At 40.6% G+C, this 20,026-nt stretch overlaps 1 protein-coding gene across 1 annotated transcript in view; it reads right to left on the bottom strand.

Annotated features, from left to right (window-relative positions):
• The window catches only part of fto (FTO alpha-ketoglutarate dependent dioxygenase), a 159,085-nt gene extending 140,801 nt beyond the window's left edge, over positions 1–18,284 (bottom strand). The window contains exon 1 of the mRNA XM_015031929.1: positions 18,054–18,284. Within this exon, the coding sequence (XP_014887415.1) occupies positions 18,054–18,131 (78 nt within the window). The 5' untranslated portion in view covers positions 18,132–18,284. The remainder of the gene's footprint in view (positions 1–18,053) is intronic.
• Between the last annotated feature and the right edge of the window lie 1,742 nt (positions 18,285–20,026).

Here is a 20,026-nt window from a genome sequence, read left to right as displayed (position 1 = left end):
TACGCACTCCCTTAAAGTATTTCACACGAAGAAAGCTGCACTACATCTAAAGAGTTCCTGTGAACAATAAAACAACCCTTATCCTTCCATGTGACTCACGCTGGCAGAAAACATTTTTCGAAGGGCTTGTTTAGTTTTCTAGCCTCTCCAGGATTCAACCCAGTAGCATTCCTCCTCAAAGAGACAAAATGTGAATGAACCGTTTGGCTAGGACTGCTAATACCCATTTTGCCCTAATTGTTAGTTTGCGGCCAGGCCATAATGTTTCCATTAAGATTATGTCGATCGAGAAAAGCTTTTTAGTTTTCACCTTCAAATTACAACTTGCTTGAGGTCAGCTGTTTTCCACCTGGAAAGGCCCGTTTTAATGCAGATACAGTCCCTTGATATTCCGGCTGGGTCCAGTTCAGAGAGGGTGAGGAGTGAGAGGATGGAGGGAGGAAAGAGAGGAGAAGCAGAAGAGCGTTTGATTGAAAGACTGTGATTAGCAGTTTTCAGCAGAGCACCAGGGCCACTGAGTTGTTCTAACAGGGTTGTCGCGTCTCGAGGTGCAGTCAAGGAGAAGTCAGTGCTTTAGAGAGCTCCCTTGATTTCTCCATTTCCCCCTCCCTCTTTCACTCTCGCCATCCAGCCACACTTTCCCTGCCCCTCCAAAAAAAAAATCAATATGGCTGTGCAAAGTGCAGCCTGGCCCATGGGGAGGGTGAGCTAACTGTAGGGGCTGGATGTCGGGCTTACAACGAGGACAAGAAGCGTCCTCGAGGCCAGTCCCACAGGCAGTGTCAAGGACAGACCAGAGGTCCACAGGACCAAGGCCACCAGAATACCCTTCCTCTCTGCGTCTTGCCTATTTTTAAACTCAGTGTTTCTCCGTTACCTTTGCCAGGCATGGCTCAGCGAGGCAGAAGTGATCAATAACCAGGTGGAGCGTTTAAAATGCCCTGCTCCAGAGGCTGGCGCTAAGCTCCTCAGAGTCCATTGGACCTGCACATCACTCAGGGTGGTGACTGGGTGTGCAGCAGTCAGACTTGGTCATTGTAAGGTTTGTGATTTGTGACAGTAAACAATTCAATAGCACTTAGCGATACACAGTGTCTGAGGGGTGTAAGGCCAGACTCTTCACACTCACTGCCATTGTCTCAACATGTCACAGATCACTGGGATTCAGGCAGGTCAAGCAGCTATATAGGCTGAAGCATCTCGGTATTGTATCTTACTCCAAGGCAGCTCTGAAGGTGTTACTACAGCTGCACGCTGCCAGGAACAGAACAGAAACGTCTGAAAACATGTGCTATCATTGTCAACAGCAGTGCTTCTCATTTCCATACAGTAGGCTTGACGACGAAGGAGCTTGTACATAATGTGGATGAAGTGCACAAGGAGGATTTCAGTCCTGCCACGTGTCTCCATGAATGAGTGACTGATCACAGTAAAAGTGGCTTGTGCCTCTAATCCGGTACCACTGTTAGACAGAGCAAAGACCCGGCTCTGCGTACAGCCGCATGCGCTGATCAAACCCATCGTGTGACAAGCAACCATTCCAGATGACGGTGATTTCTCAGCTCTGTGTCCTTTCTGCTCCGTATTAGATCATCTTCTGACACTACTGAGTCTGGCATTTCAGCTGGGATAAAGAATGACGCTCAATCCAACCCAAAGTGGTTGGGAGTCAAGGGTAAACAAGGGGCTAAGACATGGGAGCTGTGCATAATTGGCTGGCAGATGTGACCATTATCATGTCGTTTAAATGCTAAACCTTTAGATTTAATACAGTGTGTTGTTTGATGAAACAATTTAAAGACAAAATGCATCATTTTAGAACGAAAAAACATCAGTGAAGCTCACAAATACCAAAGAAAGCCAACAATCTGTTTCAGTTTTCCAAGAACAGGCCTTATACACCTTTAACTTTTCGAAAATTCACAGCTGTTTTTTTCCAAAATAAGTTGGATCATCTCTTGAATTATCTGTTGCCCTATTTATTGAATCACATTTTTGCATAGAGTCTTATTACAAAGCAAGTGCAATGGTCCATGTTTTAATCCTAAACCACTAGAAAAACATATGGCTCAAAACAGATGTCGACTGCACATCTAGGACAGGTCTAATCCCGTCTCATGTAGTCTTTGACCCAGATAAACTGGCATTATGATGCGACCTGAGATTAATATCAAATTAAGGGTTGAATATCATACGTGTCTGTTTACGCAACACCCAGACGATCTTCTTGGAATCCAGCAGTAGATAAGTTTATTGTAATGGCATTAGTAAAATCCAGAAGTGTAGCAGATGGCACTTGTCTTGCTTGAAGAGCTGCCTCTTCTCCATATTTATTTTTCTCTCACTCATTCTGTACAAAGGCAAATATTCTACTAGGAACTGAACATCTTAATCCTTTTCACACTTCACAGTAGCCAGAATGGTGACTGATTAACATTCTGGAGGTCTAGAACCCAGTCATTTGAAAATGTAATTGCAGATGTCACACTGCATGCATGCATTTAGTTTGGGAGTTAATATTAAAGCTCGGAAACATGTCACAAGTCAGGAGGGACGTGGGCAAGCTGGGCCAGAGCCAAGTCACTAAAGCTCACGTTTGCACTGTGTGAAGGAGTCGCAAGCTGTCGCTACCACTCGCTGGGCACCATAGTTACTGTTCACTTCTGCTAATTATTGCAGCCAATCCGAGGGGTTAACGGGGCGGAGCCTGGCCAGACCATGTTACGCGGCATTTAACAGCTGGCTGGAATGGAGGTGAACGCATTACACGCTGCCCCTCATCCAATAAAAATAAAACATCCTGACATCTAAGGTGTACTTATCATAGAGGAGAGGGAGGAAGTGAAGATGGCAACAAAGAGGCAAAAAGAAGAGGATGTTGAAATGAAAAGGGGGGTGTGAGGAGGGGGGCACACCTGATAACGTGATGTCCAAGTGCCACCTAGTGACAGCTCTCTGGCTTTTCTGATCTAAAAGGCACAACAGAGTAAAGGGTGAAGCAAAAGGATTCAGTATTACAAATGCATGTCAATAAATTAGCAATTGTATTAAATGTGTAGTATAAATTTAACCCAATAAAAAAAACAAAAAAAAAAAAAACAGTAGTAACACTTAGCGGCAAAAAGTGCTGTATAAATGCAGACTAATATAAAGGTTGACCATAAGTTGCACAAGCAACAGGTACCATTTCAGCGTTGTGAAGCAAAGGTCTTTGAGGTTTGTTAGAGGTTTACAAGGCGTGGACTGTAGCTGAACTCAGTGCTTGAAAGTCCTTCATATATGTACAGGAAAAGAGCTTCTACTCCTGAACTACAGATGAACTAAAAAGAAAATCAATTTGTCTACTGCTAAGTGGCCCAAAGTTCTCTTTCAGATGAAAGTATGTTTTTGCATCTCATTTGGAAATCAAGGTAACAGAGTCTGAGGGAAGAACGGAGAGGCAGCAAAATCCAAGGTATTTGTGTTCAGCATAAAGTTTTCACAGTCATTCATTTTTTATTTTTTTTCAGAGCCATGTCTGCTGGTGTTGCTTCACTGTGTATAAAGTCGATATAGCGATCTACCAGGACATACTGATAAGCTTTATGGATATATGCCGAGTTCATTGTCTCACCAGGACTTGTCTGTCGCCCATTCTGACAAAGGCATGGCAACCTGGTTTAATGACCATGATATTACTGTGGCTGAATGGCCTCAAAACTGCTATGAAGAAAGACAATAGACTGAACAGTGCAGATTAGCCGAAGGCTCGAAGCATCTCAGCAGTACCACACTACCTCCGTACAATAACGCACTGAAAAGGAGCCAACTTAAGCTATTGAGTGCATTTACTGTACAGTACATGGTAATTTGTTTAGTAGGTTGGACACTTTGGTTTTAAAATTCCTGCTTTCACTGATGTTATGTATTACTCTACATTTTTAAAAGCTACATTTGTTTTTTTAAGCTATATGGAGTCATCATCAAATATATCACTGCTTTATGAAAAAAAAACATTTTTAAGTAATGTGTAATTTAATGAGATGCCTATATACAAGCAACCCATCCACTCCAAAGAAAGGCAAATGTCAATCAAGTCTCAGTTAAACCGTCAACATAACATATAGATTTATTTATAATGAAAATGGTTATTGCTTAATTCTATCTAATCCAAAGAGTTAATCAAGCAAGCAATCAGTCACCTATGTTGAGGTGACCATGTTGAGCAGTACAGTTGTCTAAGTGAGCAGGTAACACTGCAATGGTAGGCCAGCGGCCCCAAGCTCCTAGGTCCCCTTCCCTCATTAGCCCAGGTATAAATCACACTCTGCTGGTACCCAGAGGTGAGAGGGATGGGAGTGGAGGTGAGCTTGAAATAATGCTTATGTCACGGCAGGTCAGCCCTCCATTATGGCCGTTTCAAAAACTATTAATCTTGCTTGTAGTCAGTGGCCTAGAAATAATTACTTCATCTAACCCATGTAATACAGCATGACCAGCAGTCGAGCTTGGTCAATTTGAGGCTGGGGAGGCAGAGTGGAGGCTGAGATAGGGGGTAGAGTCGCAAATTATCAGGGCCCTGTCTTCTGCTGCAGAGTGACTGATGTCCTGCTCGCTTCTGCTGTGGCCTTTTACATTCTTAACACTGATTTAGATAGATACATGCACGCTCTGAAAGGCAGATCATGTACGAGGACAAACGCAAGCGTGTATGCGCATTAATGCATGACTGAATATACACAGACTGAACCAGGAACATGAAATTTGTATAATTTAAACACTGAGATCTTTACAACATTGCATTCAACTTTGAAAAAATGTATTTTCAATTTTCTCTTTAAAAGGTCCAAGTAAATTTGTCACCGTATGTTCTGGTTTTAATACAAGATGAAACTCAAACCGAAATATCAGAAAAACTGAAAACAATTAGATCATTTTTGGCTCAATACACAAGTAACGGTAAAGTAAAGCCGTCACATTACACCTCAGGATTTCCTGTTACCACAACTTCCGGTGCAATCACCTGCCTGGATGGCAGAGGGCTAATCCACCCCCACACCTCCGACATCCCAAAAGACATAGATGAAGACAATCATCGGAGGAACCCATGCTGAGAGCAAACAGATCAACTCGTGAAAACTCAGCCTCAGTAAACGTCACAGGAAGTATGTATAGAGTGACATAAATAAATGCAGCCCTACAGTGCCTGTCACAGCTGGTGTTGCAGGTGCAAATTTAATTAGTCAAGGTGAAGTCTCCCTTGTTGTCTGGAAAAAGACGGAGGGGGTGTCCTCGCCATGCACAACTGTAAACATGCGCTATATCCTAATCAGGTGTCACCGTAACGTTTGATCAGCCGGCGAAAACTTGTCACGAATCCCCAGCAGAGAGTGGGCCGACGGGTAGAACAAAGAAAAAGAGCTGTCATAAAAGAGCGGGGTGGCAGCGGTGATGACAGTGGCGGTGGATGAAGAGACTTTGCCCATTAGCAGTCTCTGTCGGCTGTCTCTCTCCTACTCCCCTTAACCTCTCTCCGCCTCTGGTTTCCCTTCGTTCTCCATGTAGCTACCATCAGCACACACCTTCCTTATAGTGTCCCGCCGTAGCTCTGTGCCTGAGAACCTAAACCGCAGCTGTCACGCAGATACTTCACAGCCGCCAACTAAAGCTTGCAAAGGCAAAACCCCAAAGTAGCACGCTACTATTGTTTACCTTCCGAACAACCGTGAGTGTACAGAGGTACAAGCTGAGCTCGTTTTGTTTTCATCAAGCACCATTTCAGGTGCCTGGGTCCCCCTGAAAAGCCTGGGGAAGTAGAGGCGTGCATTCTGTGCTCCATCCGCCCAATGCCTTCAGGCTGCACCGAGGCGGTGGAGGAACACATTAGATACTGTTTACCTTTCAGTTTGGATGATATTGAATGCATTAGCTGATTGAACCCTATGAGAAACACAGGCGAGTGACAAAGCCCAATCGTCTTTGCGACTAGCATGGTAACAGAGATTACAGTCTAACAAAGAGCAGACAGGAGGAAAAAATATTTAAAACCCAAATAGTGATACATAAATTAATTAAAGGACAAAAAAACAAGTGGAGAATTAAAGTTAGAACATCTGTCAGCGACTTAGCTTCCCAACGTAATACCAGTGTTAGAACATTTATACCCTTGAAGTTAATGATCCCCTCTTTAATTGACAGTCAAGAAAAGCTGGCTGCGGCAGCATCCTGCCAAGACACCGATAAGGCTCCCCCAACCCTCCTCCCAAAAGTAAAATAAAAAAATAAAACAGTTTAAAGAACCTTGGCACTAATCCCCATTGTCATCCCAGTGCAGCAGAAGGACTTACAAACACAGATAACTCTGCTCAAGCTGTCTATTTCTTAGGAGTTACGGGGACAGGCGAGTCGGCGCACGCCTCAAATCAGTCACTCAGATTACCCCAATCCCTCTGCGCTGTCAGTCAGCTGAGACACTAGCCTGTCATCGCATTTACATGAGTCCATCTCATAAGTGACAATGCCCCGTGTTGACAATAGCTGCGACGAAGGGGTCCACTCGCTCGCCGATAGCACCTCAACACTGTGGCAGACAGGCTGTTGTTGGATTAAGCTCACAGCAAGCCTGGCACTCCTGTCTTCACTGACACTCAAACAACAAGTTAAGGGGTCTTAACCATTTGGGGTTTTTTTGTTTTGTTTTGGGGTTTTTTCCCCCTATGGTGGGAAGAATGTAGGAGATGTATGTCACATGAAAGACGCTTACAAACCTGCAATGGCAAACACAAATGCAGATCACACACACTGGGAAAAAAAACAAACAAAAAAACTTCAAAAAGCTTGGAAGTTTAGAATAGGTATAAGAAAACCAGAAGCTTAGGGTGTATTTCTCTGGAACTGGCCTCAAGAATGACTTTAATCCACATGATGAAGCTCAAGGACTACCAACAGAAATCAACACATTAACTTTTCACAGCAGAAAACAATGAAAAATATTTCGCTTCAATAAACACAGTTAAGACGGGATGTAAACAGGCCAGTTCATTAGGTGCCCCCGGTCAGCTGTAAATCTGATCCGTTTCTTGTCAAAACTGCCTGATCTCTTAAAACTAATAGCAAATATTAAACAAGGTTTCGGAAACATTCCTCAAAGATATTGACTACAGATAAAATTGTGGTATAAAACAAACATCCTTTCATCAGTTCACTGTTCATGCCCGCTTATTCTTGATGGGTGATGTATGGAGGGATGAAGCCCATCTCCCTATTATGATCTGCTGTCTGAATGACGCTCATTTGATTAGGATATCTTTTTAGATTTTTTTTTTATTTTTTATTTTTTTGTGAATTCAAGGATGTTCTTTAGATTTTGGTTGTAACAAGTGTTAATTGCCTCTGACCCGCTATTTTCTCCCTTTTCTGTGAGAATCCAAGAGATTGTTATTTTTGAAAAATCCAAGTAGATCAGCAGTTTTTTAAATATTCGAACCAGCCCGTCTGGTACCAACAATCATGCCAGTTCAGTCACTTGTCATGCCAAGTTTCTTCCCCGTTCTCATGCTTTGTTTGAACTTCATCAAGTCATCATCTTCTGCAGATCTCTAAACGCATTGAGCTGCTACCAGGTGATTGGCTCCAGTTAGTGTTAAGCAGCAGCTGAACGGGTGTGTCATTTAAAGAAGGTGGTAAGTGTGCATCCACGGTAAAAGTCAAACTTTGGTGTCCCTTTTTCCAGCAGGTATTTGCACTTTTAAATGACTATGCGGTACATCGGGGCACCTGAGAGCTCACAAACTCCTGACTAGTTTTTATGCTTCTGTGGCTCACTCCACTTCAAACAGTCCTGAAACAAATGACAGTGGATGCCCTCTACACAGCAAGGCCAGGGCAAGCATGACACAAGGGTTGACAAGTGAACCCTCAAGCTCCCTAACCCTTACTCCGCTATGGCATTCACACACACACAGAAACACACACACACACAACCAAGCAGTCCAAAAACAGACCTGACATGACCGCTCCGCAGCCCTGCCTAACCCCTGCTTGTGTTTTTTCTCTCTTCATCTCACAGGAGACAGCCCTCAATTCAGGATCTTTTTAGCCAGGCAAGTGGATGTGACCTGCTGCCCCCCAGACAGGCTCATCTGAATAAACAGTGCTGAAGAAACAGGCAGAGGAGGGAAAATCTGCCTACATTATGATAGGAAGAGAGGGGATGGGAATCAGCCAAGGGGCTCCTTTCTTTATGCACGTTTGATCAAGTGCTTGACAGCGCCTGTGGATGGAATTACGGACTGCTGAACAAAAAGTGAGGGTGTAAAGGCGGGTGGAAATGAGAGGGTGTTTGTGCAGCTTGGTCTGGACAGCTGAATTTTCCGAGGCCTGACAGCATTAGGCTTGTGACAAGCCTGCCGTACCTCCTCACCAACACATACAAAATGCGAGCTGCCTCCTAGCTTTCCCAGTCCATCACTTAGGACGGCGGAGGGAAGCATCGGGATAAGAGGTCAGACATGGAGAAAAATGGCAGGGAAGAAGAAGGCAAAGAAGACGACGAGCAAGAGGAAGAAGGGAGCACTGGTCAGGGGTTAAGTGTAGAGAAGACAGCGATGAAAGGCAACTGTCATGCACCAGTGCTCGCCCAGAAGCACCTGTCTCGAGGAGAACATGCAAAGTGTGCCGGTCACGTCCTGACAATACCCCCACTTTTTCTACACACTCTCGCACATACAAGCTCTCAGGAAAGGGCTGATGCTCCACCACTGGAAAGGCATCACCTGACTGACAGCATGCCAGTCAAACTGTCGTTGGCTCTTTCGCATATGCAAGAAAAAGTTAGACTGATGAAGAAAAAAACACACAGGGGGCTCCAAGAAGAAATCACTGAGACATGAACAGACCACCTGAAGTGAGCAGACACCCCTCAAAGACTTGCTTCAGAGTAGATTCTGAAATGAGCAATACACAAAGGTCCAAAAAAATCCAGAAAAGCCAAACAACCCTGGAAGTTTCTTGGAAGCTTCTTTTTTTCACTCTAATAATGACTTTCAAAATGAGAAAGTAGTAAACATTTTATAGGTGAAAGTCTGTAACCAGAAGGCAGACAAAAAGTGCTATGAGCAACTACTCACACCCTTAAACTTTTTTGCATTTTGTCAGATTACAGACACAAATGTCAATACATTTTACAAGGATTGTTATTGTAGACCAAGATGAAATAGTGAATGTCCTAATCTGTACTGGCTGTCCGTTGACCTTCATGATGCTTCTAGGCAACTAATGTTCTCTAATGACTTCACAGAATAGATGCATTTTACTGAGACTAAAACACACAGAGATTAACTTGATTTACTGTTTTGTTATGCAAATGGTTACACTGGACTTAATTTAGGGGTATCTAAGTAAAGTGTGCTGAATATGCATAAATACCCACTTTCCCTGTCAAATGTTTCACTTTTTACATGAAAACATTTTGAAAACCATCCTGCATTACACCATTATGCACAACATTCATTTGATATATCAAATAAATCCTCAATACAACACCAATGAGTCTTTTTGTAATCTAATACAATATAAAAAAGGTTCCAGGGGTATGAATATATTTGCAAGGCACTGTGAGAGCAATGCCAAACCCTGTCTTTTGGCTAAAAGAGACGTGTGGCAGAAATTTGAACTCACTTTCACAGCTCACATTTATGGAAAAGAAAAAACTTATGATGTACAAATTAACAGGTTGTATTTACAGCACCTTGTGAACCTGGCCCCCGCAGGTTTTGTGAATGAAGGCTTGCAAACTCTCCATTGAAACCAGATGATAGCAGCAGGCATTCTTACTTTATTAGAAAGGTGAGTCATTACAAACGGAAATACGCCTCACAAATAAACAGCAATGAGAGCTCTTCCAGAGGAATCCTTTCATGAGCAAAACCGGCATATTGCTGAATGGAGAAAAAAAATAAAAAAAAACTTCCTTGAATCATAGCTTTGAGTGGCTAATAGACCCCTCAGAGAATTTAGCCTCTGTGTGTGAGGTGAGCAGGTCATTTCCATGTTTATTCAGTACTTGTCCGATAAGCAACCACAATGTATTGATTGAACTGATTATTATATGCCTCCCCAGTGAAAGGACACATGCATGACAAATGAACCCTACTTGAGCAGGTCACATTGGAAGTCACCTCATGGAACCGAACAGCTGAACTGGACAGTCGGTTTGCATGATAAATACTCCTGCCTTGTTTGCAAATACTTTGCCATCTGTGGATAATGTCTCAACACGCAGTGCTTGTTAGGAGCAGTCAGACACATAAGCCTTGAGAGGCGATTTGAACTAGCCATGTTAAAGCTTCTACAAACCTTGTAAAACAGCTACCTGGCAATACTAACAAATACAACTGCAAAGAAGGGTTTGGTGAAGATATTTCCCCACTCATGGCCAAAAGTTAGAGTAAAATTTAAAACCTCAACAGAGTCTACGCAATTGTTTCTCAACAGTCGAGGGTCCAGAAACTGCACAAAGGAAAGCATAGAATAAGGGGCTGTTTTTTCCAGGCTGATCCATTCTAAGATGTCGCAGCGAAAAAAGACCAGTTGTTGCATCATGATTAACCACATTTTACTGGTTACATGCACCTTTAGTCGGAAAAAAGCAGCCTTGTCTGGTTGAGGGGTAGGCCAGCACCAGGCTGACTCATAGTAAGAAAAAAAAATCTGCATTATTCTGAGATTTTACTAAAGATCCAGCAACACAGCCATGACCAATTAAGATTTCTTCCCTAAGACTATGACACATAAGAGTGGACAACAAAGTACAGATTCCTTGATATATCTTGGAGTTTTGAAATTGAGGATTTAGAAGATTATCCTAATTTATGCACCATCGTATCGGTAAACTAAAATTTACGTCAACTAAATTTAGTTAGGTTGGTAAACTTTTTGCTAGGTCAACACCTAAAGCCAGGTACATAATTCTGTTCGGTGAAGCCCAAGTCTTTAGGAAATGGTGATGCTAAAATGTTTAGGATAATAACTTGTGGGACAAAATCCACAGTAGGCAACAATAAATTTTGAGGTAAGTGATGCCTACAAACTCAGCTATCCACATGGACGGATGAAAAAACCTTGCTTAAAGTCTACAGCAGAGAAAAAAACCTAAACTGAACAAGTTCAAGGGCCAGAGGCATGAAGGGTTTATTACAGGAGGAAATTGCAAAGAATAAAAGGAATCAGGAAGTGTAACAGCTAAGCCAATAATTAGCCAAACGTCTGGCAGATATAAATTAAAAACGATTTTACTCTAAGAGGTTTGTGTCAAATAAGAAAATAGATGGGAAAACATTGCTATCAGTTTTGAAACTGACATGTCATTACAAACTTCTTATAATCAACAAAAAAGTTAATTTTGGCATCATAGCAACAAGGTCCACCTCAAAGTGGGTAACCCGATTCTGCATGTTTAAGGCCATTTATATTTGGCAATGACCTCAAAGTCATTGAGGTTCAAAGGCCTCCCTACTATCGTCACCCTTTAGCCCCACCCACAGATTCTACAACAGAATCAAGTTGGAACTTTGGTTGGGTCATTGCAAAACTTTAACTCTATACAGGGGAGGCTGATTACGAGGATAAAGACCAGATGAGACTAATTACTGAGTGAAAACAGCTGAGGACAGAGATATCTAGGGAACGTAATTGCACTAAATGGCTCTCTAGAAGTCAACCCAAAGAACCAGAAAACCAAATACAAACCCTAAAGATGACAAAGAACCTCAGAAAAAACAGTAACAAGAAGTGAGAGGAGCACTGTGCACAAAAGGAAACAGACTATCATAAGAACTACAAAGAGAAACAGCAACCAAACAACTCAACACAAGTCTTGTGTTTTTCTGTTCCTGATAAAAAATAACACGCTAAAAGTGCCTGTTGCATTCTAAATTCAGAATATGCAATTTTTATGTTGTAAAACACAACAATCCAGTTAAAGTATTCAAAGTACTTTTGATAGTGAGATGTTTACCAATCACATCCTAACCCTTGTTAATGTTATTCAAAATGGCTTTACTGTCCCCTTTTTTAGCTTCGATTCAGTTGACTTAATTTAATAAAAGCAAGTTGCTATCTTGAACACTAATATATATCCAGTGGCACTTGATGTTCAGCTCTACCAAGAACCTAATTTTTGCATTTAGCACAGTAGTAATAACTTCATACCTAATCAATGTATTTCTTGATGATTTAAGTTTTTCTGGAAAGTCGTATTTCCAGAAATTTAAAAAATATAGAGCAGAAAAATTAAGACTCTTTCCATATTGAATGCAACTTTTTTAACAAACAACCAAATTCACAACATTTAAAGCACCTTCTAGTGTCCATATTGTTAGTATAAATGAATTTCTTGTTCCATTAGCTTAATGGGATCAGAAGTTTTGTGGCGCTTTTAATGTCTGAATGACTGATTTCATTTCAAGAATGGTTTGACTACCCAAACTGATGTGTAAAAATGTCAATCCAGATATATGAGCACAGATCAAACAACCAAGACAAGGTAAAGACATGTAGATGAAAAGCTCACCGGCAGACTAATCAGCCCCCTCTAACACTCACATGGCCGATCAATAGAAAGACCTGGGGCCCTGGGCCAGCACTATATTACACACCAAAATTTCATATGCATTCATTGATTTTACTTTTCATAATAGTATATCATTGAGCTCCAATGGGAGCAAAAATGGAGGCAAGGGCCAGGGTCAACTCTCACATAGACACATGGATGGATGTTTGTACAATATTGATGGCACACGCAGAAAGAAATAACTAAATATCTGGATCAATAGCTCGTTTCCCTTGCTAGGACAGGTTGTTTCAGATGGAAATGTATAAATACTTCTTTATGGCTACAGGACTAATGCTAACTAACAGTGCAAATGCACCCCTTAAGGTAAACTCTTTGATTAGTCAAGGCCAGAGGTGAATAAAAGGGTGTGTATGTGCAGGGATGCCACACTTCCAGTGTCCTGGGGATGATAATGCACGCAGAGGCCCAGTAAAGGGACCAATAATATAGCAAGTCACAAGCCCTGGGCAAAAAGTCCTGACCCCCAATTCATTTATACTAATGACCATCTCAGAGAATATCATTTCTTGTCATGTTAAAATGATGCGCACCATGAATAATTTAAAAGAAATATTTTCCTTCGTTTTATGGTGTAAGCAAATAATGAACAGAGAAACAAAGCACAGGGGAGCAGCTGGACATCAAATTAACCCCAATGATCATTACTTTCTGCTGCTGATAACAGCAAGAGATCTGCCTGTTTCTAATTTACAGTACAACACAGGAAAACAACACCCAACTACAGAGCTTCTTCTGCTCTGCAGTGGCCAGCAAGGCCATAAAGACAAGGAAACTGCATCACTGCCTGCTCCTTAATTAAATGAAAGCTGTTAGTTTCATTTACCTCCCTTCTTTTTTACAAAACGTACCTGCCTATAGTTGAAGACCTCCCAGGCGCCATCCCTGCTCGGCCCTAAATCATGTTTGGGTGAGTGGCCCAGTGGGTCCCCACTGGACGAATAGCAGCCGCCCAGTGACTAGGCCAGCACAGGGCATGTGGCGGATCGACACCTAGGCAGCGATAAGTAATTCTGTAGAGGATTAGCAGCATGATAGGCTGATCAATACTGTGTGCTCAGGCCATTAGGAATGCAGCGAAGAAATGACCCCCTCTGGTAATAAAGCAGGGCATCTGGGTTCTCCTTCATTTGCCAACTCCATTAGTGTAATAGTATCATTATCTGCCACAGCCGTATTTTTCTAAGCACCGGCTTTAATATAGTCCAACCAGCGGGGGTCTGATGAAGCTCTGAGAGCCCCCATGCCAAGTGTTCCACCATCACCATTCTACACAGAGCCTAGGTGTAAATCTGGCTCCATAGGAGCTTATGTGCTACCCAGTCTCAGGTACACATACCCATGTTTTATGTCACTACCTTACACTATTTCTCCATTACTGGCTCATTAATAGAGGAAGCAGCATGCAGTTTAGGTTTTGAGGGAGAAAAGATGGCTGGCAGAGCGTGAAGCTGCTGAATGTGCTAAATCTGACACCTTCTCTTGCTAAAACATCAGCCTTGACACGACAGGACATTGGCATTAGGTGCCATAAATTGTTTCCTTTACACTAATTCATCAGCTAACATTTTGTAGGGGAGAATTGATTAACCATGTCCGGATGTGTGGCTACATAATCAGCTTTTACCTCAGTAGCTGTTAATTTAACAGGCCCACCAAGGGAAACACAAACCATTTTAATGAGTGTTTAGAAATTAAATACCCTAAACAGCTTGCACAAGGTGCCACAACCAGAGCAAACCAATGAGGCTGATCTAAGCAATGGCTGGGGCTGAGCCCAGGACCTCACAACATCTGGTGACCCCGTGTGATCATTACTTAGCCGGCTGCTCACACACACATACACACACGCTTCCTGTTTCGACCCAACACTTTATACTTGTCATCACTGTACAAATGGGGAGCTTGCATCAAAGAACACTGATACGGTGAGTTTGCATCAAAGAACATCGGGTTACGGGACGGGGTCAGAGCTGTTTTCTCACTTGCCGAGGTATAAGTGGAAACTCATCCTGTGATGACGAAACTGATAGAACATAATGAAATGTTTTAAAGCCCTTTACAAGCCAAATGGAATCGTTACGGCGGTGGGAGGGGAGTAGGAGTTGCAGCGATAATGTAAAAGAAATATTACCCCTTTCAGGTCACAACCAGGGCTGCATATCATTTGGAAAACATGAAAATGTGATATTTTTAAATACAGCAATGACAATATCAATTGCAATCACCTCACATTTACCACACTCTACTCTTTCCCTTTAGCATCTTGTCGACTACAATGGACTAAAATCTAAATTAGGCTTCTATGACAAAACACTAAGAAATACTATAGCTAAATATAATATAAACTGGGGCTACAACTAGAAATTATTTTCTTAATTGATTATTTGAAAGATTAATTGATTGATCAAATGTTACAATTCAGAAGATTTTTCATTTAACCACATAAACTTTTCTGTACAATATTATAAATATATGAAAATATGAAACCTGCCTCTTGAGTAGTTCTTGGTAGAACATATTTACAGATGCAAACTTTCTTTTATCTTAAATGCTGCTACATGTATACTTTTTTAGTTGTTTTGATTTAATTACAGCTCTGACATTGTTGTTTCAGCAAATGGTATTTTTTTAAAAATCTGTGTACGCCTGTTAATAAATAATCAATAGCTAAATCAGTTGACGATTATTTCTATAATCAATTCATCACGATTAATCCATTTAATCGTTTCAGCCCTAATATAAATATTATAACCAACCCAATATTGCATTCAAGCAGCCCTTTGTGGTTGTGATGATTATTGCAAATTGATGCTTTGAAGAGCTCTAGGGAAAAAAAACCAAAAAAACTCATGAACTATGTCAAATAGTCTACATGTTTACTCAATCGAACAACAAAACCTGTCATATCACATTCTGTTTTGACTTATTTCATAAATAATCAAGAAAACAAGCTGCCAAAAAATTAAAAAATGTGAAAAATTAACTACCTTGCTGAGGGTTGGTTTCTTTAAATAAACAAGCACCCATTAAAATAATCCCTAATCCTTTTCAGAATGGAACAGCAGAAATAAAAAATAAAAAAACAGATAATATCTAAAGTTGCTCTTAACTGTGTCATTGCAAAACAGCAGATACGACAAAACCTGGTTAAAACTGCATGCAATTCTTTCTTTGGCTGCTTTACAACAATAAAGTCATTTTGCAATTACATTGGCTCTTGCTCAATCTTTTATTTATCTAAGGAGAAAGGAAGCTAAGCCATTAGGTCTGTGCCGCCCGACTGCCTGGAGGGCCAGCTGGAACGAGTTCCTTCTCTGAGCCGCTCATCTGGCCGCCATGGCTGCTTTCATAAACAGGAGGAACCACGTCTTACATAGTTTCACTGCTGTCTAACATGATCCAAACACATGGGCCTCAGCAGAGAGTCACCAAGTTGGAGGATAGGAGGAGAAACAGACAGACAAACACTAAGAAGCAAGACTATAAGTGCAATGGTGCACAATTGTGGGGCATTGCAGATTAACAATTTAAAGTCCATATAATGGGATGGCAGAGAAAGTATCAAATAACCATCCCAGAGTTTTCTGAGCCTGCTAAAGAGAGTAAAGTTCAGCGGGTCGAAAAAAAAAAAAAAAACTTACAACAGCATTCTCTTGCCTTCTGCTTACTCTATGATAATCTATGCAATAAGCAAAGCGTCTTTTTATTCTATATTTTGATTTGGTCTACCAAGCAGGATCAAAATAAAAATACATTTATGGCATGGGAAACAATAGTGGATCTGTAACACATATAGTGACATGAATCATTGTGGCTTTTCTGTTTTATGTCAAACCAATTAGATAATGTTTTAGATTTCTAAGTAAACTTTTGGTCCATGAAGCAGTAAAACTTTAGTATTTCCACTCACGTTTATCAAACAGTCTCATAAAGGCCCATGTCTCATCTTAGTAATCATCAAACAACAGCAATGTCTCCCCACAGAAATCCCACTAGGAAGGCACGGACCAAAAATGGCATTTCCACAGTGAGATAACTTTGACTAAATCCACCACTGGTTCATGATATGTATGTTTAACCATGCTAAATGGCATATGCAGCCACAGAAAATTTCAGTCACAGTGATACTTTAAATCAAACAATATGAAGGAAAATGTTCTGAATTCCTGAAACTTAAAAACCAAAACAAAAATACCTTGATACAAATACTAGTTATATCTCTGTGGGGAAGTCTGTGGCTTCCAAATGCCTCAATGCCGACTGTCCCTTCACCAACAGCTTTTTATTTAAAAAAATAAAAATAAAAGAATTGAGAATTGATCATGTTAATGTAAACAAACCCAGAACACCAGTAGCTATCTTCTTGTACTTCATTAGATACAACTAGGGTTATATGCAAAAATAATGGCTGAAAAAACTTCTGCAACTGACATTTATGCAAACTGTTCAAAAGATGATTCATTCATTCATCAACAATATAAAATGAAGAACATAAATTATCCCACACTTTCAGTATTTAGATTGCTTTACCTGTCTTATTTTTGAACCTAAACACTTTATGTTTAAAAGTAAAATAATTTAAAAGTAAAGTTTATTGTAATAGACTTTTAGATGGAATTCTTTGTGTTGGCATACAGCTAATTTCGAAGATTTAATAGAATAGAAATATCCTTTATTCTTCCACAGTGGGGAAATTCAGGTGTAACTTCAGCAAAGTGACAGAATAACAAGACGTATTGAATGAATATCTCTAAGTATATAACAGGAAAGGCGGTAATTTGTTATTTGAGAATGAACGAGTTTCTCCTGCACTATCAAATTGATACTGAAGCCAACGCATCAGCAGTGAAGCCTAAAGCTGCAGGAGACTGCTGACCTGGCAGCTGACCGAAATCCCAAATACTCCCTTGACTAACTTCACTATTTGTTTTAGCTCTTGCGCTGAAGATGCTAATTGCACTACAATTAGCATCTTTTTTCCTCTATTCCATTCATACGAGACTAACATCCAAATGCAACATGCAAATGTTTTCAGATTTTGTTGTAGTTATGTATTTATATATATGACTTTATTGCAATTGTGGTGGATCTATATTCGAATAATTGCGTGTTGTTTTAATTCGCATCATGTCGTCTTTCTTAACAAATATGGAGTGTAGTCTAGACCTGCTCCTGCAACCTAAAGCTACACATCAGCAGTTCATCTGCTTGATAAAACCGCCCTTTCAATGTGACTGTAATTCTTCATTGTGGCAGACTGAGAGGGGGAAAATGGAAAAACACAATAAAGGAAACAGGCAAGGTGAGGTATGCGCTGACATCCGCAGCTTTCTAGCCTCCAGAATGCAGCCAGCAGCACCGCATACGGAGCGTTAGATATTCAACCAGCGACAGGGCTTAAAAATATGCCAGACCGAACGGAGAAAAACGCTATCAATACCTTTCTTCTCTTCTCCCCCTCACTGTCACCCGATCTTTTCATGTTCCTGGAGTTGTGTTTACACTGCCTCGCTTTCATTAGGGGCGATGTTGGTTGTTGTAGTGCACGAAAAAAAACAGTTTCGACATTTTTTCGGTCTGACACACTGTTGACATAAGAAAGAAGTCGATTTTGTATATTTGCAAATCATCTAGTCCCGACCCGCGGCGTAAAACGCGTTCTGGTCAAAATTTCTTAACAGGGGTTCAAAAAGCGCAGCCCTGAGAACTACAAATCCCATAAGTGACAGCGTGCTTGCAGCGGAAGTAGAATCAGAACGCTCTGCGCAGGTGCGGCACGGGTACAGAAACGGTTAAATGTTAAATACGGTTATATACGCTTCTAAAATACAGAACAAAACAACATTACTTTAGAATAATTTCAATTTTTATGTCATTGTGTTGCTGTGGGATCCACACGTATTATTTTATATATGCATTTATAAAAGAGAATTGTTTTCCGGTGAAAAATGTCGAGAGAGTCAAGCGGCAAATGAGTGATGGGGAAGACGGGTACTTAAACATTGCTTATTGACAATTAATTAATTTATTGATTTGCTTATTTATTATTTTTTCTATCAATGACTGAGCTGAGCCACACATCTTTTCTCCATGTTTGAAAGCACAGATTTGTAAATGTCATTGTATATTGTAGTTTTTACTGTCTACATGCTTAGCTGTTTTTTTATTTTATTATAAGTTTACGTTGGACTATTTATGTTTGTCTTGCTTTAACAAAAAGTGAAATAATAATAATTGTTATTATTTATTTCAGTCATAATTATTTTATTACTATTATTGTTATTGTTGTTGTTGTTGTTGTTGTTATTGTTGTTATTATTATTATACCATAAGAATTCTAAAATAAATTTTAAACATGAACGCCATATGTTCGACACTTTTTAAAATCAAAAGCACATCTACTTTCATCTTAAGCCATGTGTAAAAATAGCAATCGTGCTTTGAACGGGCTCCAGCTAAAGTCTTGCCAGCCTTCTTTCAACTCTTGCATGCATCTCAAATCCAGGTGCCTGCTTTTCTGCCGGTGTGGGCTTCAGCTACGTCAGTCCTTCTCAACTTACCACAGATCATGAAAGTGCACCGTAAACACGCAGCAGCAGTGTGGCCGCCTTTGTCTATCACCGGCGAATGCCCTCCCAAGAGCTGAACCAGGCTGCTCGTAACATCGGTCGAACAGTACTGAAATATGTTTTGTCCATTGTTCCTATCAAAGCACATCTGAAATGCATTCGGGTTTCACGGATGGCCTGGTGTTGGCTGTGGGAGGGCAGCGCAGGGGTGGATTGCAGGGGTCTGAAACACCTGTTACATATTACCATTACATACTTTGATCAGTGTCTTCATTAGTTCCCTTTGTAATATCTCCTCTTTTATGGTAGAGCTGACCCAAGTGAGCACACCAAAGTGGTTTAACACATGTTTCATTTACCTGTCTTGCAAAGTGCTTAAAAGCTCACCCACTACGAAAGACGTGTGTGTCTGGCATTCTTAGTTATTAAAAGATGATGGTTCTTTTGGTTCCTTTTAATAACCTACATTTCCTCCCATCTGTCCTTGTCCTCCAAGGGAAGTATAGGTTTGAAAAATATCCTTTTGACTCGTTTTTTTTTCTTTTAATGAAAACTAGACCCATATGCATGAAAAAATAGAGAAAAAGCTACGGTTGTAAATAATTTATTTTTTTATAATCTTCTTTATTATGTCAGATTCTGCCTACATCCAACCTTCATTTGTCATTATACAGCATATGTTTCTTTCATGTGTCTAACTGTGATTCACATATTCTGATTGTCAGTCATATTTATGGTTAACATTAACAGTTTTGGCTTACTTTGAAAGATCTTCTCTTTGCATGAGTATAATGTGGCAGATTTTAACCAACAGACAGTGCGCATATGTTGTGACTCTTGCTGA

Source organism: Poecilia latipinna, unplaced genomic scaffold, assembly GCF_001443285.1.
Source record: "Poecilia latipinna isolate Pla-1442-1.1 unplaced genomic scaffold, P_latipinna-1.0 Scaffold223, whole genome shotgun sequence".
NCBI lineage: Eukaryota > Metazoa > Chordata > Actinopteri > Cyprinodontiformes > Poeciliidae > Poecilia > Poecilia latipinna.
This window is presented reverse-complemented; position numbering and strand designations above follow the sequence as displayed.